Source organism: Vulpes vulpes, chromosome 13 (assembly GCF_048418805.1).
Source record: "Vulpes vulpes isolate BD-2025 chromosome 13, VulVul3, whole genome shotgun sequence".
Lineage (NCBI taxonomy): Eukaryota > Metazoa > Chordata > Mammalia > Carnivora > Canidae > Vulpes > Vulpes vulpes.
The window spans coordinates 154365583-154388063 of record NC_132792.1 but is presented as its reverse complement, the minus strand read 5'-3'; the positions used below and the strand labels follow the sequence as shown (position 1 = coordinate 154388063).

At 48.4% G+C, this 22481-nt stretch overlaps 2 protein-coding genes across 3 annotated transcripts; both read left to right on the top strand.

Moving 5' to 3' along the window:
- The first annotated feature begins 206 nt into the window (after window positions 1-206).
- IL19 (interleukin 19) lies at window positions 207-5656 on the top strand. Its single transcript, XM_025987292.1, has 5 exons — window positions 207-350; window positions 510-575; window positions 2997-3149; window positions 4083-4157; window positions 5561-5656. The coding sequence occupies exons 1-5, from the start codon at window positions 207-209 to the stop codon at window positions 5654-5656; spliced, it is 534 nt and encodes a 177-aa protein (XP_025843077.1).
- A 13407-nt stretch (window positions 5657-19063) lies between these two features.
- On the top strand, window positions 19064-21631 carry IL20 (interleukin 20). Of its 2 annotated transcripts, XM_025987295.1 has the most exons (5): window positions 19064-19222; window positions 19518-19583; window positions 19699-19851; window positions 20453-20527; window positions 21554-21631. In XM_025987295.1, the coding sequence occupies exons 1-5, from the start codon at window positions 19064-19066 to the stop codon at window positions 21629-21631; spliced, it is 531 nt and encodes a 176-aa protein (XP_025843080.1). The 2 variants fall into 2 exon arrangements, with proteins under 2 accessions (XP_025843080.1, XP_072589783.1); XM_072733682.1 differs by lacking the exon at window positions 20453-20527.
- The last annotated feature ends 850 nt before the right edge of the window (window positions 21632-22481 follow it).

The window sequence follows — 22481 nt, the reverse complement described above, 5'->3', positions numbered from 1 at the left end:
GGCACCGGGGGAGGGAGAGGTCTCATTCAATTGATTCGAGAAAACCAGAGGAGGAGACACATGACCATGAACTCCACAAGGCTCGGTCTTGTTTTATTGGTGGCTGTCTGGCTTGCCTTGCGCGGTCCAAAGGGGATCTTGGTCTGGGGTCTCCGCTGCTTTCCCCTCTAAGCCGGGCAGCTGACTCCCACCCCTTCCTGCAGGACATGAAGGCACAGCGAGTTTCCCTCTGGCTCGTGGCTGCTATGGTCTTTCTGTGGTCAGTGCGTGCCCGAGGCCTGAGGAGGTGTCTGATTTCCATGGACATCCACCCAGTAGAAGAGACTTTCCAAGAAATCAAAAAAACCATCGTGAGTATGGGTTGAGGGTGACGGTGTGGGCAAGGGGACGTGTCTCACCTTCCGTCTTAACTTGAAGAGCAAGCTCCTTTTCATCAGCCTCTGTGTCTTCAGGGGGGACATGGAGTACTCATTGGCTGTGTCTGTCTGTCCTTGTGTTTCCCTCCATAGCAAGCTAAGGACACCTTCCAAAATGTCACCATCCTGTCCACATCGGAGACCCTGCATAGCATTAAGGTATCGGCCCGCATCTGCTCTTTTTGTGTTTTATTTTTATGGTGAAGCGGCCCTGGTCTGAGAAAGAAATCCCCACCCTGTCTTCTTCTCCTTCCCCATCTCCCGCGTGCTCTCTGAATATTCCTGGTTTCTCATTTGCCAGCTGATGTGCGAGGGCACACTGGTGTCTCAGGGACTTGGAGACCCCTAGGAGGAATCGAAGAAGCGCCACCTACCTAGAGAGGGATTGGGGGTGCCACACGCTCAAACCGAGGCAGGTTCTCTGTGGCTTAGGGCGATTCTGGAAGGTTTTCACGGGGGAGCTGAGAAAATGAGCAGTGACTTAAAAGCTGAGTTGGCTGTGGGTCAGTGGTTCAAGGAGGAAGGAGATTGGAGATCAGGGAAATTACATGTGAGATCAATGACGGTGTGTCAGGAGACAGCGAGGCCGCCAGGCTTGTGGTGTGAGGGGTGTGCAAGTGAGTCAGGTGAGCGGAAGAGGATGAAGCGGAGAAATACACTGGAGTCATCTTACCAAGAACCTTCAAAGTCAGGCGGAGCCTTGACCTTGTGATACGGCAATAAGGAATCACTGTAGATTTTTGAGCCAAAGACTCCATGACCACAGGATCTTTCTGAAAGATTGTCTGGTGATGTTCTTTACAATGAAAAGTGTGAGGCAGGAAAGCCACTAAAGAGATGAGTCCAACCCTCCAGAGATGTTGAGTGTGTTACAAAATAGTTGACTGACGAGGTAAGAATTTACAAAAGGGGCCACTGAAAAGTGCCCTTAAAAATGAGCTCCTCCTAGTGCTTGTAAGCATTCTAGAAAAATCCTTTCATATTTTTTCAGTTATTTATCTGCCAGAGTGCAAAGGAGAGTTGCAACGAGTTACTTTTTTATTTTCTCTTTTCTTTCGGCTTCTCTGAGCAAGATAATTCCTCGAGGCAGTGTTGGGCTTGATCTACTTATTGTAAGTAGATGTTGCTACTTACTAAGTGCTAGTCCAGCCAACCACATGACAGACTCATAGGAGAGTGCAGCTGGAAGGGACCTGGAAGGCCACCTATTCCAGAATCATCATTGTATTTTTTTTTAAATAATTTATTTGAGAGAGAGAGAGAGGGTACAAGGTGGGGAGCGGCAGAAGGAGAGGGAGGACCCTGGGATCACGACCTCAACCCAAGGCAGACGCTTAACCGACTGAGCCACCCAGGTACCCCTGAGCCACCCAGGTACCGCTGAGCCACCCAGGTACCCCTGAGCCACCATTTTCAAATAAGCAAATTGACAGCTTGGGCGAGAAAATGTCTAGTCTGTGGTTGAGCCAGTGGTTGAACCCCTAAGCCCTCTCTGTCCCCAGATGCTTTCTCCTCTCTAGGTCTAGAAATGGCTGATGTGGCCTAAGCATCAATGAGGGCGCAAGTCTTTATCATATTCCCTCCCTGATAAAACAAAGGTGTGCAACTATTTGCTGCCTTGGTCAAGGGAACCGGCAGGAGAGGAGGAGGGGGGTTTTGCATTACAAGTAGTTTACCATCTAGGAGAGGCTGCTTGGGGGGCCAAGGAGCCTCTGCTGCTTTAATGCTGACGAGGATGGATGCACCATCCCGCTTCACACCCCTCCCTTCTCAGACGGGACCCTAAATCTGCAGAGCAGCTCCCTGGCGCTCGGGGCAGGCTGTAATTTGCTAGAAGGAAACTCAGCCTGGCCAACTGCTCTGAGCTGCGTCCTGGGAATTTAAGGCTCCCCCCTCCCCCTGGAGGGATGTGCACACTGCCAGCTGCACACTCGCCCAGATGCACCCACTGCTGCAGCTGTGAACAGTTTCCACTCTTGCCAATCTTAGCTCCGTTCAAATGATCCCCGCCAGGTTCAAAAGGACAGACTGGGATGGTGAGGAGAGCAGGGCGGTCAGGACCAACACGATGTCATTGCCACGGAAGGAATCGTGGCCAGTGCGTGCCCCGTGCACACAGAGACGGATACTCACACGCATGTCTTAATGTGCATGTTGAGGGGTGAGAGAGTGCCAGGGGTGGACGGCGGCACAGCATAAGGAAGTCCTTTTCCAGAAGGCTGCTCAGACATGGGTCCTTTCAAAGGGGAGACACTGAATTCCTGGAAGGGTTTGAGCTGAAGTTAGTGATGATGTGCTGGGATGCAGTAGAGAGAGGTCGAGACTGTGCCTGGGCTCCATCGCTTGCTATTTTATTTCCTGGCCATAAAGAAGGAGGAGCTGCCATCTCTCTCCAGTGCCTTTGTCATAAGCATCTTTGATGTGCTGAGAGGACATGGATACTCTGAGACTAATATGAATTTTTTTATTAAAAAAAATTGATTTAGCTATTTTGTTCCTTGATGGCCCTACAAAGACTTGCTTTGGTCTCTAAGACAGTAAAAGAAGGCCCCCGGGGTTTTCTCTAATTTGTATCTGTAGCCCTCAGACGTATGCTGCATGACCAAGAACCTCCTGGCATTCTACGTGGACAGAGTATTCAAGGACCATCAGGAGCTGGACCCCCAAATCTTGAGGAAAATCAGCAGCATTGCCAACTCTTTCCTCTACATGCACAAGGCTCTGCAACGATGCGTGAGTGGTCACATCAGGACTCTGTGTTCCCTGACAGCCCCAGGGCGAGCCCAGGACATGCTGGTTCCACTCAGCCTTTCTGAAGGGGTTCCTGGCCTCCCAGGAAATCCCCTGCCCTGTCATCCATGAGGAGAACTGTCCAGAACCTATTCCTCAGGGCTTCCTCCTGGCTGATACCTCATCAGACCCCACTTCCTCATGGAGAATCCTCCTGGGGCGGCCTTATATCAAAGTGTTCCTTCAGGGATGTCAGGGCTGGCCTGGGAGACAGGCATGCCCAGGAGTCCAGGCTAATCATATGCATCTCTTTAGTTTCTTTGTTTGTGGTCCTTCGGGGTTTCCAAACCCATTAACTTCTGAGCTGGGTTGTTGCATCCCATGGTCTACCCCTGCGGGTTGCCTATAAATTCATTGTGCTCTATTAAAAACAAACAGCAGGAATAAAACCAAACTCAAACAAACCAACACAAACTCGGACCAGGAGAAAGCCTAGGTTCTAGCCCCATCCCTGCCATTGGGTACGCATGTGACCTTGTGGCAAATTATCTCTCCTTTCTGTGCCTCGGATTCTAAAATTGTTAGAAGAAGCCATGATCCCTGCCATACTTACATTAAGATTCATTTAATCAACTAATTAATTAACTAGTCCAATAAATATTTCGTGCCTACCTTGTGGGGTGCGGCCTTCACTGAGTGGTGACGAGACAGACACTTGGTCTCTCCTTTCCTGGCCCTTCCAGTCGGGTGAGCTGTAAACCCAGACATAGTAAAAGCCCTGGTCACACACAAGGTGACTTGTGACTTGCCCCTTGTGGCTCCAACCTGAGTTGGTCCACCTGACCCACGTTGGGAACAAGGGTGCCTCTCTTCGGGCGGAAGAAGTGGGCTGGGTGGAGAGGCCCTCTGACGAGCGCTTCTTCCACTTGATCACAGCAGGCGCAGAGGCAGTGTCACTGCAGGGAGGCAGCCACCAATGCCACCAGAATCATCCACGACAACTACGATCAGGTAAGAGAAGGCAGGGGGAGATGTGGAAGTTGGAGATGGGGCGTGGATGACTGAGACTGGGCCAACCCTTCTGTCTGCTCATTGAGTCGCCCACTCACTCCATAGTATCTATTGCCCATCTCCCCAATTCTATGTGTCCGCAAAGAGTGTGTTGGTTTTAGCCCCTTTGCTAGTCTCCTGGGCTCCCCTTCTCCATCACGCCTCCACGGTTTTCTCCTGCCCTCACGGATCAGAGCTAACCCGTTAAGTTGTGGGGGGAAAGCACGCACTCTTTTGGGTGGGCGTGCTACAGAGGGAGCAAGGATCCTCGGTGAACTGTAAGCTGTTGGACACCAAACATGCTGCCTGCCAGGTGTCACTGTGGTCCATAGCTGCCACCGGCATCCTGCGGGGTGACGCAGAACAGGGCTGCTCACGTGTGTGCGGCTGCAGAGCGCACATGTCATAGAGGTAGAGTAGGAGCCTGCTTCTCCCATGCGTCCTTTGGAGACTCTGCCAACAGAAAATGCAGCTTGTGGCTTGGGAGGTGTGGAAGGAGGCCTGCGATTCTGCATTTCAACCACGTTCCCAAGCGATGCCAGGGCTTTGACCAGTCGGGAGGCTAATACTAGAACAATGCCTAAGCCTTGTATTGTTCTTGCCACGAACCCGCTGTGTTTCCAAACACACTGCAAATACCAACACGTGTGTTCCTCATTACGATGCTGCGAACCATTATCTGCATTTGATAAATCAGGAGCCTGAGGCACAAACAGGTTAAGCAACTTAACTACTGCAACCAAGTGGTGGAGGTGGGACTCGACTCCCTGCTGTCTGGCTCCCCAGGATATACACCTGGACCTCACCCTCTCCCTCTATTCCGCCGCAAGGGGGTGGAATAAGTCAGGAGACCTGGGTTCTAGTTCCAGCTCTGCTTCCAACTGTCTGTGTGACACTGCGGGGGAGGACATTTGTCTTTAGGGCCTCGGTGCTTGCCCATGTCACACGGGGACAATGTCCTCCTACCCAGCATGCTCCTCAACCCACTGGAGTTGAGGCTTTCTCAGAAAGCACAAGTAAAGCCAGCTGATGGGAAAAGGAAAACAAGCAAAGGGCTTGGCCAGTAAGGCCAGTGTGTGGTTCTTTTTTTTTTTTTTTTTCTTTTCATACGAAAAAAAAATGGAAAAGAAAACCAGAGGCAAAGAATGAAGAATTTTTAATTTTGTTTCTAAGTCGCTGACTTGATTTAACTGCTCATATGGGGAAGGCAATTTGGGTGGCCTGTTAGATAACTTGGGATGCTCTGCCAATATACTTGATGGATTAAAGGAAAAGCTCACGAGGACTGGAATACGGGGCAAGATTTGAAAATGATTTACATAGCCTAGAAAGGTGGGCTCTTACGATGATTTGCCTGGTTTCAGCTGGAGGTCCGGTCTGCTGCCATTAAGTCCCTGGGAGAGCTTGACGTCTTGCTAGCCTGGATTGACAAGAATCATCAAGGAACTCTGGCTGCCTGACGGACAGGGGCCTAACACCCCAGGGAGGAACCACCCCCGAGGGAGGGAGATGGAGAAGGCCCCGTTTTTCATGCAGAGGAAGAGACCTCTCTCGGGGTTAGAATCCTCTCCCCTGGGGCTGGGATACTGCCGGGAGAGATCCAGGTGTGAACAGGTCCTGGATGGGGCTGCAAGGCCCACCGCTGGGCCCAGGCTGCCCGACCCCACCCGAAGGTAGCCAGACGTCCCCTGTCGTATTTATAATAAACCAATCTGTCGACAGGTCCTGAGGGCCATCGTGGCGGGCACGGGTGGGCTTCCCCTAATTTATTGTGCACGTGTTTATGCTGTGTCTGGGCTGCGAGCGGAGCGATGCCCTGTAGTACATATTGTACGGACCGACTTCCCTGAATAAACTCCGTTCTCTACCAGCCAGTGGAAGTGTCTTCTCATTCAGCAAGCGTCAGTCAGGGAACCGTGGTGACAAGTAGAAGTGAAAGGGGCCTTAAGGAATGCACGTTAGGTAGGGAAACCGAGGCTAGTGAGGGACAAGAATCACTGAGTCCCAAAGCAAGTCAGTGCGGAGAAGGGCTGCACCCCGGGTCCCCAAAGCCTCCACCCAGCACCCTGTCCTCCACCTAGTGATCAAGAAGATGGATGATGGCCGCAGGGCTTCTGACCACTGGCTCCTTGACATCACTCCACTTCTTTCTGTCTCTGTTTCTGTCTGTTATTATTTTCTTTCTGCCCCCCACCTGGATACATCTTCTCTGACCCTAAATTCATCCTCCATGAGTATATATGTTGCGTTAGAGGGAGGATGTTTCTGACAGCGGGATGATGGTCCTGGTGACAGAGCTGAGCAAGTAGGGCCCGCGGCATGGGCTAGGCTGAGTAAAGAGGTCTGGGCCCAGGCTCCACTGGAAAGAGGCCAAATGGGCACCATCTTCTAGAAGGCCCCTCCTCACATGGTTAGTGGCGATAACAACTGGCACTTACGGAGCATCTGCCAAGTGCCGGGTGCTGAGACGAGCACGTTCTATGTGCTGCCCTGGGTCAACATTTATACAGTCACTGGCTGGCTGAAGCACCCTTTCTTCACTCCTACCTGAGGAAGAGATCCCACAGAACATGCTTTAGTGGACAGGGCAGATCTCTGGTCGGACAGACCTGGCTCCAGTCCCATGGGACTTTGCACTAACTCCTCATGTCTGTCTCAGTGTCCTCTTCTGTAAAAGGAAGGGGAAGGCACCATCTCAAGGTGGCACCATCTCAGGGTGTTGCCGTGAGCCTCAAGGGTGCTGCAGGGCCCTGTAGGAGCCCCAGCAGGGTGGGCGCTCCACGGTGTGGTATAGAGCGCCGACCAACGGGCCGGGATGCGCTCTCAAGGCTCCTCCTGCCGTGAACTGCCTGAGGCAGGTCACTAAATTTCTTTAGGTCCTTAGCTGCCTGGAATGTGGATAACGACCCCTATACAATCTCCCGTGGGTGCTCATTTAAAAGCCAGAGTCATTAAGCTGGTTGAGAGCGCCCTACGACCTGCAGACACTGCCTCCCCAGCAACGTGCCCTCCAACCGTGTCCCGACCGCTTGCTGGGCCTCACGCCGACCCAGCCACATGGGCCTACTCTGTGTTCCCCCAACACACCAGGCATGTTCTCCTCGTAGGGCCTTTGCATTCCGTGGGCACACACATGCCAACGCAGAGGTAGGGTTAGAAAACAATCCAGCCTTGTGTCCTGAGGGGGTTAATGGGCCATTCAGAGAAAGCGGACTGTCTGCTGAGGCCTCCGCCTTCGCGAGGTGACCTTGGAGGAGCAGCCATCCTGAGCCAGCTGGATGAGGGCAGGACCGGCTTCATTAGAGCATTCTGATCTGTTATGCCTGCCCTGGGGCCCAGGTGACCCCAGACACCTGCACAGCCTGCACCCCCTCTTCCTGGAGGCCTTTATTAAAAGGCATCTTATGTAAGTAGAAACCCTCATTTCCACCTTTAACACAGCTTATACCCCTTTCAGGCCTCCCTAGCATCCCACATTACATTTCCCGAGTCAGATGTAAGCTCCACCAGGGCGAGGATAGTTTGGTTTCTCCACTGCCTGCCACCTACTAGGTATTAAACTCACTGTTCTTGAATAAATCATCTGGATGAACCTAAACGATTATAATAGCAAACATTTAAATAGTGCTTTCTACGTGGTAGCTACAGTCCCTGAAATACACTTAATGTATTATAATACGAATATATACCTAGATCTATAATTTAATCCTCACAACAATCCTCTAGCAAGATTAATTGAATGAAATAAAATGGAAAAAAAAAAAAAAACACTGCATTGAATCCTAACAATACAGATGTTTAAACCCACGCAGGAAATCGGGACCCAGAGAGGTTAAGTGACTGACCCGAAGTCACACAGCTCACAAGCAGCAGAGCCGGGAACCTGGTTTCCAGAAAGAACTATCAGGCCAGCAGCAGCGTCCTGAGCGCTCACTCTGTGCCAGGCCCCCAGGGGGAGATTTTACATCTCCTTTCTCCTTAGTCCTCACGACGCTCCTGTAAGGCAAAGGTTATCGACCCCCCGAATCCCACAGAGGAAGTGATCTGAAGCTTGGCGAGGCTCCACGCACACCTAGGCCCATGCAGCTGGCTGTGGAAGCGGGATTCACTCTCGGGACGTCCGGCCCCAACACCCGGGCCCTCAGCCCGGCTGGAATGCTGCCCATGCGTTTTGCATGGACACCTGCACAGCCTGCACCCCCTCTGGAGGTGGAGGTGGAGGGGGGCCGGCAGGGAAGGAGCTCTCCTGGGCTCCTGAGCTCCACCTGCCTGGTTGCAGAAGCAGAAGGAGGGGAGGAGGAGGAGACGGCCCAGGCGGGGAGGCGGGCGGTGAGAAATGTGGAAGGAGGAGATCTCACCCTCTCTTTCCTTCTTATCTCTAGTCTGCGTGTCTCGCTTTGTCCTCTTCCCGTGTGCACCCGTCCCTTCTTTCCTTCCAGACTAGAAGAACATACCCTGCCTCTTTTGCAGCCCGTTGGGGCAGAGGGTGGTGGTGGCCTGGTACAGGGTGACGGTTTTGTTTCTGCCGTTGTGTCGTTGTTTGGTTTCCTGCCATCACGGAGCTGGTGCTTAATAAATGCCTGCTGAGCATCCAAGTCTAGAATTCTCCCCCGGAGCATCCCTTCTGGGGCCTCTACGGGCGCGCAGGCACCCTTGCACCTTGCACTAGGGCTCTCCTTCCACCGCTTAGGTGTAAAGGGAGGGACCGCACAGCCTGTGCAGGACCATGGCAGGCACCTTACATGTATGCCCCCGCTCGGGTCCCGGAGGGCCCAGGAGATCGGGGTCTCACCCGCAAGTGAGCAGGGAAAGCAGCTGGGGCCCAGGGTGGTGGGAGACTTGCCTCAAATCGCGGGGCTGAGAGACGGGAGATGCAGATGTAGACGGTAGATCCAGGCCCCATCTTCTGGCTCCTGCGCTCTCTCCCCTCGCTGCAGGGCTGGGGGTGGGGGGTGCACTTTATTTTGGCCAAGACTGTATCATCCAGGGCCTGGATTGCTATGCTGGATGCAAGCAACGCAGATCATCAAACCCAGATGTACGACAAAGGGCCTGGACTTACTAGCAAGAATCTTGTAAAGCTACACGCTCATCAAGGGGCCAACACAAGGCGAAGAAGCAGAGGCCAGCTCCTGAGGTGTCACATGAGTCCTCTGACCCCTGGAGGACACTCTCTCCTCCTTGCATCTCAGAGCAAATCGCTGACAGCCATGCCTGCTTAAGGCAACTGTCTCTCAGAACTGTGATCTTGCCCAAAAGATCGGCCAAGAGGATAAGAGGACGGGCTTTGGTGTGAAACCCAGCTCCTGCCCTTGCCATAGGACCTTGGGCCATGGGAGCCTCAGTTTCCTCCTTGGTACAAATGCAGGAGAGAGCTGCCTCATGGAATCGCTGTGAGGACTCGGAACATCATCCATAGTATGGATCATTTGAAATGACGCTTGCTACTAACGATTCTCAACTTTTCTGATCTTATTTCCCTTAAAACACTGTTGTGTTTTTTAAACTAGCAAGTGAGACAAGACAAAAGGCACTGGCCTTGGTCTGCACTGCAGGAGGCTGTCAGCTGAGCCCCCCAAAGGGAACTCGCAGTTTCTGCGCCCCCAGCCAGGCTCCACCTGTCTTCCTGAATCTCTCTGCTGCTCAGACACCCTCTTGCACTTGTCCTCCCTCAGCCACCGACCCATCCCAGTGCGGGACCCCTCCCTGGGTCTGCCCGACCTTGCCTCAATCATGCCCGGCACAACCCCTCGCACAGACAAATCACAGGCTACCTCCCAGGCAGCAGAGAACGAATGCTTGGTCGGGGAGGGGGAAACAAACTCCTTCCTGGAGGTGGCTTCACGGACCAGCATATCAAATTTGGCCCAGGGATTTGGGGGAGGATAAAATCTTAAAAAGTTGTTATGAATGAGCTCTAGAGTATTCTAGAAATAGTCTCTCCTTTCAGTTTTGTTTCTGAGAGCCACTTGCTTGGCCCAGTCTCAAACCTCGGCCATGGAGCCACTCTCAGCAGGTCAGAGTGTCCTATAAGAAGCCTCCTCCATGCAGGCACAAGGCTTGGTCAGGTACCGGGCCCCGAGAGGGTTCAGAATCCAGCTTGTACGAGGAGGGACGTTTGCCCCAGCATGCCTCTAGTCTGGATGCCTCCATCCGGTCACTTTCCTAGACATGAAGAAGAGTCTGTGCCTCAGTTTCCTTATTTGGAAAATGCAAAGAATAGTCCTACCTACCTCATGGGTTGCCTGAGGGTAAAATGAGCTCATATTTTATGAAGTATTCAGCGCCTGGCATTCAGTAAGTGCTACAAGCAACAGGAGAGCCTCCGGTCACGCTCTGTTGCTGTTCCATCTCTGCCCCAACCCAGGCTGAACTTCCCGAGAACCCTAGCTCCACCCCTGGGACAGAAAGCAATCTTCCTCCTGCTCCTTCGTCTCCACCCCTACCCCATCCCCATCTGTGGGCCCTGGGACCCACAGCGGTTTTCCAGGTTTGGACAAGTCCAAGATCCACTAGTGTCCATCTCTGTTTTTCCAGACTTGCTGGTATGGGGGCAGCTACACCGCGAGTGGCCGCCCTCAGGATATAAATAGGCCTTGAATAAATTAGTGTGTGCATGATGCAAAGCCAATCCGAGCTATCGAGGTGGCTCTCTCGGAGGAAACCTTGGCTTTGCTTTTTGGATGCATCTGCTTGGTATCCCTGTTTCTAGCCTGGAGCAAGGAGTCAGTTTTCCCCTCTGCTTGACCCCTCTGGCTTTGGCTTTGATTTTGCCCCTGATTGTTGTCTTATGGTCTTTAACTCCACATCCTGAAGCCTGAAGGTCAGCGCCTCCCATCCCTCTCCTGGGCCAGCCAGCCCTTTGGGTATCTTGCTAACCGAGGTGCCTCCACACCTGGGAGCAGCATGGTCCCAACTGCAGGCTACGGCACGTCCTCTGCTCTGACAAGGCCAGCAGCAGCACCTTCCCTCTGGGGCAGGGAGTTCTCAGGTTTTTTGGGCCGCGAGCCCTGTGAGCAGGAAGAAAGAAAGAAAGAACCCAAGAACTCAGTCCTCTAACACGTCCACACCTAGCCCACCAAGAGTACAGTGTAACTGAGGCAGAGAACAGACCACGGCCACTGGCGGTCACCCCCGGAGGACTGCGCCGAGGCACTGGGTTTATGCCCGGGGAGCCAGAAACCACGTCCGATGGGACAGTTGTTGGATGTCAGAGATCTTAGTTTCTGTGAGCAACCAGTGCCTGAAAAAGGGCTTTGAATCTAGTTGGGGAAATGAATCAGTAAGCAAGTCAGCTGAGCTCCTGCGACGTGGGCAATGTTGACCCAAGCGTCACCAAAGGACACTGGTCATTGGTTCTTAGAAATGGAAGGTTTCAGAGTGCCATGGCCTCAAACTGATGTTCACCATTCATGGTATTGGGCGTTTTCAACCTTCTTCAATATCTGCCACCCCTTCCCCACCCAAGACCCACAGGGGAGCCCTCCCTCATATACTTCTAGAAGTGCCCTCTGCTTCAGAAACTTTGTTCTAGTCATAGCACAGGAAGGAGCAAAGGTCCTTCTGCTCCTACCATAGCCTCTCCATCCCCAAACCTCATAAAGTCATTAGTTCTTCAAAGCCTTTCTCAAACCAGACTCTGTCTAAGAAACCAACTCAGATAAGAAGTAATCTCCAGGGCAGCCCAGGTGGCTCAGTGGTTTAGCGCCGCCTTTGGCCCAGGGCATGATCCTAGAGACCCGGGATCGAGTCCCACGTCGCGCTCCCTGCATGGGGCCTGCTTCTCCCTCTGCCTGTGTCTCTGCCTCTCTCTGTGTTTCTCATGAATAAATAAATAAAATCTTAAAAAAAAAAAAAAAGAAGTAATCTCCACGCCCACCCCCAACCCTGGGTGCCTCTGCTGAGCGCAGACTCTGAATTTTCTAGAAATATGCTGATAACAAACAATCTCTCCCATCACCTCCATCAATAACCTGCTTCTTCTCCCACTTTGTGTCATAATTGTGGGTCTTTGCAGCTGCCATTAGAGCCAGGGATCTTGTGCTCTGGACCTCTTTGGTATATAGCAAAGCCTATGGACCCTACTCAGAATCATGTTTCTAAATGCATAGAATACATAGGCTTACAAAAGAAACCAATTGTATTAAAATACAACTATCAAAATATAGAATGACCATAGGTAATATATAATAAATGTGCTTCTTTATTCATACATTAACAAGACTCTCAGCAGCAGGCAGGCCTGCAAGCTACTGACATTGCCAAGTAGCGATGAGTATAAATGATATTTTGAAGTGTTTGAAACAACAGTAATGTTATGCAAAAATATTTATGTTTTTTTCAGTGACAAAGTCACAGATACTGCTAATACTATTGTGTTTTGTATTCATTTCATATCCCCATAATCAAAGAAAATGCTAAATTTTGCTCAGAGGTTAGGGGAAAGAAAAGATGTGGTTTTTTCCCATCCACCTTCTCCTAGGTTAAGATCTCCCACAGTAAGGGCTCTGTTCCTCTACAAGGCTCAGAGTCCCACATAGAGGTCTCAAGAGACCAATCTTTTCCCTTGGGTGCCCTGGGACCATCCAGCTCATGCCCACACATGGGAGTCTCCATGCTTGTTTGTGGAATTAAAAGGCAAAGAATTAAGTTCATCCCTATTCCTCTAGATGAGGAAACTTATTCCAAGGCCATGTCTGGATTTTTGTTCCCAGAATTTATGTCCAGGGTGGGGTTTCCCAGGGGTTCCCACTTTGCAGGTAGAGGCTCGGAGGCGTTGGCCAACTCTGGGGACCCAGCTATGTCAGAGGAAATCTCAAGAGAAAGGGTGGCAGCAAGTCAAGTTGATTAAACAGAGCATGATGGAAAAACGCAGGAAGAGGAAATGACGTCATCCATTTTGTAGGCTCTGAGGACAGGGAACTGAAAATGTGCTTCAGATGGTGTCTGCTGCTCCGCCCATCCCCACCCCGCGGGGGGACCCCAGGGGAGGTACCAGAGGCCGCAGGCTGGGCAAAGCTCCCACACTGCAGGCCTGGGAGTGAGGATGGTGTCTACCTGCCCACCCAGGGAAGCGAGGCTCTTCCTTCAGCAGAACCTGAACACCCAAGTGTTTCCCTCCAAGGTGATGCAACTGGGGAGGAAGCCCACGTACTAGCAACTGTGACGTTGTTGTAGATAGGAAAAACCCTGAGCTGCAAACACAGGACTTGCCTTGGGAAAAAAGGAGTGGCTGGGTTTTACTCTTGGTTTCTAGAAAATTATTTCCTGCCCAAAAATGGCTTGGTTAGGAAGCTGAATTTATTTCATAAGAAGGGGTTCTTCTTTTCTCTTCTCTGCCCAGCTCACCTTTATAGTTACACTGGCACCGATTATATGCTGACCTAAAACCCTATTTCCTAGAGTTATCTTGACGGGCTCATGAAATGTACCCCCCACTTCTTCACCACAGCCGCATCATCTGCCAAGCATGTTATTTGATCACTAAAATACACCAAGCACGCTGCTGCCCTTGAGGATCTCATGGTTAGTACAGCTACTTCACACCTCTTCCCCCTCTCTAAGACCTTTCACGGCTCCTTACTGCTTCAGTGGGCGGCACTGGGGGTGTGTGTGGAGGTGGTGGCTGGCGGCAGCGAGGACAAAGAATCCCTGAAACAAAAGGCAGAAATGAAAAGGACTTAGAATCACTTAATTAATTTCCCCATAATGTACAGATGAGGAAATGGAGATCCAGAGAAGGGAAATGATTTCCCCAAGACCACACAGCGGGCTACAGGTAAAGCTAGAGCTAGAAAGGATCTTTTTAGATCCCCAGTCCAAGTTCACATTCCTTGACATGATGTCCTTGATGATAAAGTCGTATTTCCAACCAGATCTCCTATTGCCCCTCTACACAAAATTCAGCTGCAGTCAGCTAGGCCATTTGCTAGTCCTCAACTATACTGCGAGGTTCGCTACCCTAGTCCTTTCTGTCCTGAAAGCCCTTTGTTGGACCCCACTCTTCCCTGTCTTTACTGCTTCGAGTGGATTTTCTAGTTTGCTTATCCAATCATGTTGCTCCTTGCTGGAAGCCTTCGTAACTCCTTGCTTTTGGCTAAATCCAAACTCCTTAACGTGACCACTATTACTTCTGACCTCAAACCAGCTTATCTTTTATGCTTATCTCCCTGTCCTCCTGTCTCTCTCTTGATTTCAGGCCGTCTGGTAATGATGGATTGCTCTGTGTGTCTGTATTTTTAGGTTCAGCCAAGCCTGAGATCCTGTGGCTTTGGGATATAACATGAAGAAGACATGATTTTAAATCAGTATGTTCATTCAATAGTTATCAGGTATTAACTGAGCATCTACCAGGAGCCATTGAGTGTCGGGACCTCAAAGATGAACATAGAGCTGTCAGGCTAGTGAGAGATCTAGATATGGAACAACAACAACAACAACAAAAACCCTGCAGTTAACTGTGATAAGTACAAAAGAAGTATATGCAAGACAGAGTGAAGGCCCACAGGTGAAAGGGACCAATTTTGTCCTGGGGAATGGGGGTGGAGAGAGAGAGAGAGAGGGGGGGGGGTGTTAGGGTGAGGCAGAGACAGTCTTATAGAGAAGGAGAGTCAAATTGGTGTACAGAGTGGAATGGGATCTATTCGGTGAATTTTAAGAGAAAAAAAGTACTTCAATGTAGGGAAAGGAGAGACTCAATTATTAAAGTAGAATCAGGATTGCACATGAATAAGTTAAGTTGATTATACAGGTAACTTCAAATAAAACAATTGGGTTCTTCTTGCTTAAAGGAAAGGAAATGATTACCATGAGAACAGCTTATATTTTCTGAAGGTTTTGACTTCAAGTATTCGTGTCAAACCATGTTTCTCATTATTTTACTCAAGGTTGTGGAAGATCATGAGTGTTGATTTACTTAGCAACAATGATGAAAAAACAAGCATGAGCTCAAGAGGTATTTAGATTAGATATTCACACATATTTTCAACACTTATCAAGCGTTACAATGAAAAGTTATAGCCTTCATTTTCAAGGAACATTAGGAAGACACTAAAAGACATTAAAAAGAATGTTCTGACCCAAAAGGTAGAACAGCAAAGAATCATAGTGAAATTGGATATCAGAATTCAAAGGGATCCCTGGGCGGCTCAGCGGTTTAGCACCTGCCTTCGGCCCCAGGGCATGATCCTGGAGTCCCAGGATCGAGTCCTGCATCGGGCTTCCTGCATGGAGCCTGCTTCTCCCTCTGCCTGTGTCTCTGCCTCTCTCTCTCCGTGTGTCTCTCATAAATAAAATCTTTAAAAAGAGAAGAAGAATTGGAAAAGATCTTATACATTACCTATTCTATTGCTCTTATTTTACAGATATGTAACTGAAATCCAGAAAAATGAAATAATGGGGAAAGTCATCCTATAAACCATGGCTCAAATATAGGACCCCAGAGTCTTAGTTATTAAGAAATGAGCTGAAAAAGGGTATCTTATAATCTCTATCAACTTGATAGTTTTCAAATCATCGTGTATAGTTAATCCTAGGTGCTTTGATTTAATCTTACCTGGAAGTGTTGTTCTGCTTGATGGATTAATCCCTGTCTGAGAAAATCTTTCAGTGTCATTAGGGAGAAAAGGCTAAGGTTTATGAAACAGATGGCAACATTAGACTCTTTCACCTGCCAAAGAAAAATCTGCAAGTAGAAGTCAGAAAAGGGATGGATTGATGTGACCCTAAATAGTTCAAAAATAAAGAATTGGGGTCCATTCTTTAATAACGAGTGAAGGGAATGAAGGGTGGTCATTGTTGGAGAGAAATCATGGAAATAACAAATGCAAAGGAGAAACAGAAGGAGCTAGCCCAGTATCTGGGCTGGGGAGAAACCTGATTAAGGAGAACTGGATTTAAAGGAGGGGGTGGGGAGCCTGGTTGACTCAGTTGGTAGTTCGTTCAACTCTTAATCTCGGGGCTGTGAGTTCCAGCACCACAATGGGTGTCCAGATTACTTAAAAATAAAATCTCAAAAAACAAAAGTCAAAAGGGAGGGACAAAAACACCTCTTAGAATTCTCTGCTGTAATTCAGTAATCTTTCCTGCTTTGATTACCATTTTCCTTCTGGAAGGGAGCTGGGGAGAAAGAGGCACCATCATTACCTAAAAACTCTAACCAGGAGTCTCCCAAGAAGCCTTCTTTAGGAGGAAGGTGTTGAGGTAACACAGCCTGCAATTAATCTGCCTGAGGATGGGAGGAAGTGCAATGCCACCAGAGAAATTCCAGGGGAGTTTCAGAACTCACCTGCAGGAGCTCACTTCCTTTATGTGACATATATAAATCACTGGAAGCTTCTGGTTTGAGACCAGAAGCAGCAGGAGACCAGAAGCAGCAGCCTTTCCTGAACTCGGGTAAGAGAACTCCCTTTCTCAACACTATTCACACAGGTCTGGGTATCGGGCTAGTTCTCCCCATCACTTACCCAGGTGTGTTCAGGGCTACATCTAAAGGAGCACTTTGCAAAAGAACAAAATGTCCTAAGGTGGAGAATTGTCATGTTTATCTTCTCACACCAGTACCTAACACAGTATTTAAGATGGTGCTCAAAAAAATGCTAATCGAATTTTGGATTTAAACGATATTTACTATACATCCCCTACACTCAAGGCAACTAACATCATTCTCTTAAAAATGAATTGGTCACTCTGATTTATTTTAGATGTATATTATCTGTATATTTTAGATGTATAAATCATGCATCATTTTCTTTAAATCTAAAACCAAGTTTCTGGGGTAATGTTATTAGCACCATTTTGGGGGCTAAAAAAACAAAACTCAAAGAGGCGCGTTTACCTGTCCAGGGTCACATAGATGTAGGGTGACCAAAGCATTCAGGTTTACCTGTGACTTCTCCAGCTTTAGAACTGAACGTCTTGTGTCCCAGGACCCTCCTCAGTCCTGAGCAAACTGGGACAACCTACTTCAATGGGAACATATAGCGAGTATGCCTCAGCATGGCCCTGTCAGATTCCGTCTTTATTTACAACGCTGATATGTTGTTCATTATGGATTTTTTTAAAATTAATTCTGATGTTGCATTAAAATATTATTTATCTTGATTTTTGCGACTTCGGGTGCCCCCATCAATTTTGTGCTTGGGATGAGTGCTTCCCTTCCCTCACCCTAATCCCAGCCCATTATAATTTATTTTAAAACTTAGCAGACACTATAAAATGCCCTCCTCCGGAGCAGCCTATCTCTTTATATATATATATATTTTTTTTTAATTGGAGTCTGATTTGCCAACATATAGTATAACACCCAGTGCTCATCCCATCAGGTGCCCCCCTCAGTGCCCATCACCCACTTACTCTATCCCCCTGCCCACTTCCCCTTCCACTATTCCTTGTTCGTTTCCCAGAGTTAGGAGTCTCTCATGTTTTGTTGCTCTCTCTAATTTTTCCCACTCACTTTCTCTCCTTTCCCCTATAATCCCTTTCACTGTTTCTTATATTCCACCTATGAGTGAAACCATATAATGATTGTCATTGTCCGATTGACTAACTTCACTCAGAGTAATACCCTCCAGTTCCATCCACGTTGAAGCAAATGGTGGGTATTTGTCCTTTCTTATGGCTGAGGAATATCCCATTGTATATATAGACCACAGCTTCTTGATCCAGTTGTCTGTTGATGGGCACTGAGGCTTCTCCCACAGTTTGACTATTGTGGACATTGCTGCTGTGAACATTGGGGTGCAGGTGTCCCGGCATTTCACTGCATCTGTATCTTTGGGGTAAATCCCCAACAGTGCAATTGCTGGGTCATAGGGCAGGTCTATTTTTAACTCTTTGAGGAACCTCCACGCAGTTCTCCAGAGTGGCTGCACCAGTTCACATTCCCACCAACAGTGCAGGAGGGTTCCCCTTTCTCCACATCATCTCCAACATTTGTGGTTTCCTGCCTTGTTACTTTTCACCATTTGGAGCAGCCTATCTCGAGAAGAAATGAGTTCCCTTCCTGCCTTTCTTCTCCTCTTTGGGGGAGCCTGGGCAGAGCCAGGAGAGAGCACCCTGGTCATTCCTCTCAGATGTCTGACCATAGTCTCCCTGTAGAGGGTGCTGTGGAGCTCAGACACCTCAGGAGGGAGAAGTGTTAGGTGTAACTGGGCTAATTGCCCATCAGATCTTGACTTTCCCTGGCAGGAGAATTATTATGAAATCATTGATTTTCTATTTGCCTTTGGGACTGAAATAAATCTATTATCCCCAAATAACCAACCCAATTCCAGACAAATACCAAACAGCTAAGCTCTTCTGCCCTGGGGGTGGCCATAAAATCCACAGACAATTTTATCCAAGTGTTTTTGGTGGCTCATCAGCAGCTCCTGTGAGATTTTGTTTTCCTGCAGTTCCCCTGCAGGCCTAAGGGGACCAGAAGAGCGAGCTACACTGGCATTCTGGAAGGGAAGACTGTATACGTCAATTCGCCAAAACAAGTTTTAACATTTTCCCTGAAATGTAATCCTCTGTCTACTCACAGCAAGTGGCTGCTGCTCCAGGGCTTACCTGCTGGGCAATGACGATGGAGCTGGGTTGGGGACAGAATAAAGGAGTCAGGACCTGTAGCACCAACTCACACTCAGACCCTGAACAAACACCCGTCTTTTCTCTCAGGAGGCTCAGCAGCTTCTCTTAGTAAGTTAGATGAATGGGCCAGACTGTCCAAAGCCAGACAGAGCTATGGAGCTTCACCAGGGGACACCTGCGGAAGGCATGTCCCTGGTGACTGGATTGGCTTCTTAAGACACGATGTTGGGAAAATCAGTAAGTCATCTTTTTCCTTTGAATTCCTAGCTCCTTTGGTCTTCAGATTCTGGCACAAGATGAAAGCCTCTGGTCTTCCCATCTGCCTTCTCTCTGCTGCATTTTATCTCTTCTGGACACCTTCTGCTGGGCTGAAGACACTCCATTTGGGAAGCTGTGTGATCACCACAAACCTTCAGGAAATGCGAAATGGATTTTCTGAGATACGGGACAGTGTGGTGAGTGAGGGAGGCAACCCCTCCCTGCCCCTGTGGCTGTCTTTCTCCTTCTCTCCTTGTCTTTCTCGGTCCTCTGGCAGCCCGGCAGTGTGATCACAAAAAGAGATAGGCTGGGGACTCCTGATCGGGGAGGATGTGTCCCCAAGAAGTAGTTGTAGTTCATAATTTAAGAGTGTTTTGGAAAGGGACACTGTCCACTGGGCCATGTGGCAGGGAAAAGAGGAGAGGTCTTGATGTCTAAGACCTGGCAGCAGTCACTGACCTGTCCTTCGTTGCCTTGCCTTCTTCCATTTAGCAAGCCAAAGATGAAGTCATTGATATCAGAATCTTGAGGAAGACTGAGTCTTTGCAAGACACAAAGGTATGTGTTTGGTCCCAAAAGTTCTGGGAGGATATATGGTTTGGAGGCATCTCCATCACCCTGGGTCTTGTCCCGGGACACCTTCCCCCAACCAACATACTAGTCTTCTTTGCAGCCTGCAGATCAGTGCTGCCTCCTTCGCCACGTACTGAGACTCTACCTGGACAGGGTATTCAAAAACTATCAGACTCCTGACCACCATATCCTCCGGAAGACCAGCAGTCTTGCCAACTCTTTTCTTACCATCAAGAAGGACCTCCGGCTCTGTGTGAGTGAAGGGAAAAGCATCCATTACTGCACATAACTTCAATGACTTAGCAACCAAGCTCTTTCTTGCCTCCATTTGATGGATAAAAAAGCTGAGTCCAAAAGTTCTCATAATCTGTCTTGTAGTGCATGACTAGCTAATAAGAATTCAGTTTTACTGAGTTTTGGGTACACGCTCCATGCAAAAAAAAAAAAAAATCTACATAACTACAAAATGCTATTTGATGTTCATGATAATTATCTATTATGCATGAAATTACACTTTTCTGTAGGTGAAGGATCCTACCACATATTAGTGTATCCTGTGTCCAGGTAGCCTCCCAGTAAGCCATTGGACTCGATATCAAGATAAGGTCTGAATAGGACCTGGGGACCCAACAAAGAGCCCCATATTTGAGCCTACAAAGCTGGCCTCCTCTTCTGGTTGATCATTAGTTTTATAATCTCAAATGATGAGGTCTGAAAAGACTTTTCTATAGGAATGGAGTATGTACAAGAATGCAGATGAAAGAGTAGAGTTCTCCTTACTTTATGACAGTGGCAAGGGCAGAAAATCAGAATCTTTAATAAAAAAATCTATTATTCTGCGGCATTCTTTTCAGCATGCACATATGACATGCTCTTGTGGAGAGGAAGCAACGGAGAAATACAGCCAGATTCTGAGTCACTTCGAAGAGGTATAGCAATTTGGGCCTTGGTTGGGATGGGTGCGTTTTTTAGAACTGAGATCACAGATGGGTGGGATGGATATTCACACTGGTAGAAACCCTGTAGTCCCCAGTAGCCCTCTGAGGTCATGTGGACCACCCCTCTGCTTTAGCCCAGAGGACATGCATCCAGTCTCCAGAAGTGTTGCTGTCCCTGGAACACACTCTGGGGTTCAAGAGGGAATGGCTCTAATTCCATCAAGGCACTTGAGACCTCTGGATCTTCCAGCTGTACAAACAAGAGGCAATAGTTTTTCAAAATTCACCTACTTACACATGCCCTCAAAAGCACTCAGTCACAGTCTCACACAGGTCTCACACATGCTGTTTCTCATTTCAGTGCCTCAGCACATCTGCCAGGAAGGCCTGGAGTCCTCTGCTCACTGACTAATCCCTATTCATCCTTTAAGACTCATCCTTAGCATCACCTCTAGGCTGACTGCATCTCTCAAAGCGAGGTGCCTCTCCTGTCATCCCATGGGGACTCCATCCTCTGTCCACCACACTACATTTTAGTTGTCTGCTTCTGCCTCCCTCACTAGACTGAGGGAGGTAGGTAGGGATTGTGCCGCTCATCTCTGAATCCCTAAGCAGCCCAATGCTTAACACAATAAATATTTGTTCAATTAAAGTTGCACAGTAGGTAACCCCTACACACACACACACACACACACACACACACACACACACACACACACATTCACGCACACCTTTAACAACAACAACAGCCTAATTACTCTATCTCTGTGATTCAAAAGGCTTGAGTTGTAGTATGAATTCTCCCCCCAAGCTTCACTTTTTTCTATGTAATGGACTCCAGGAGCTCCCTGACTCTTGGGGATCTTGAAATTCCATAACTGCTTTCGGGCTCTCCATCTTGAAAAGAATATTGTGCTTACAATCCCCTGCAGACCTACCAATGAAAGGAGAGGATGAACCTAGGAGCATATGTTGTCTTTTTAGGAGAGGCTCACCACAGAAGCATGTGTCTTTCAGCTTACACCTCAAGCAGCAGTGGTGAAGGCTTTGGGAGAGCTGGACATTCTCCTGCAATGGATGGAAGAGATGGAATAGGGGAAGAGAATGATGACCCTACTGGCAGTAGTGCTGGCCAAGAGTCCCAGTCCTTGGTACTGGCAGAAGGGGATCGCAAACTACCAACTCACTGCTACATAATTTAGTGCTGGGTCACCGTGTGTTGTTTATTTATTTATTTATTATTTGCTTCCTTATTGTGGCTATCCTCATGTGTTCCCACTCTTAATTTAGCCCATGGTTTTATAAGATTTTAATAATATCTTTTCTACTATTGGGTGTATTTATTGGTTAATATATTTATTTATTTTTTTCTATTTAACTTATTTATTTTTTGTATGTGAAGATAAGACTTATAAAAAAAATTTCAAGGATTGTATTTATAACCTGACTACAGGTTTTCGTAAACAAAGCCTCTAAATTCCAGAGAGGTGGCTAGGGTTGTTATTTATTTTATTAGATTAAGGACTTGTTTACCGACTGCCAAGATTCTATGAGATATTTAAAAGAGAACTAATGGCTATTAAGTGTGGGTTCTGGAAAAAGTTCTGATGTGAAAATTGGAGACTTATTTTATAATTACTGACCACCCCCACTCAACTGCCCAACCCTGTACTATTATGGAGTCTGTATGGTCAAAATGTATTTCTACAAATAAAATTTTCTTTGCATTATATCTTCTTGGAGTTTGAAAATGCTTCAGGGGATCCCTGGGTGGCGCAGCAGTTTGGCGCCTGCCTTTGGCCCGGGGCGTGATCCTGGAGACCCGGGATCGAATCTCATGTCGGGCTCCCGGTGCATGGAGCCTGCTTCTCCCTCTGCCTGTGTCTCTGCCTCTCTCTCTCTCTCTCTCTGTATGACTATCATAAATAAATAAAAAAAGAAAAAG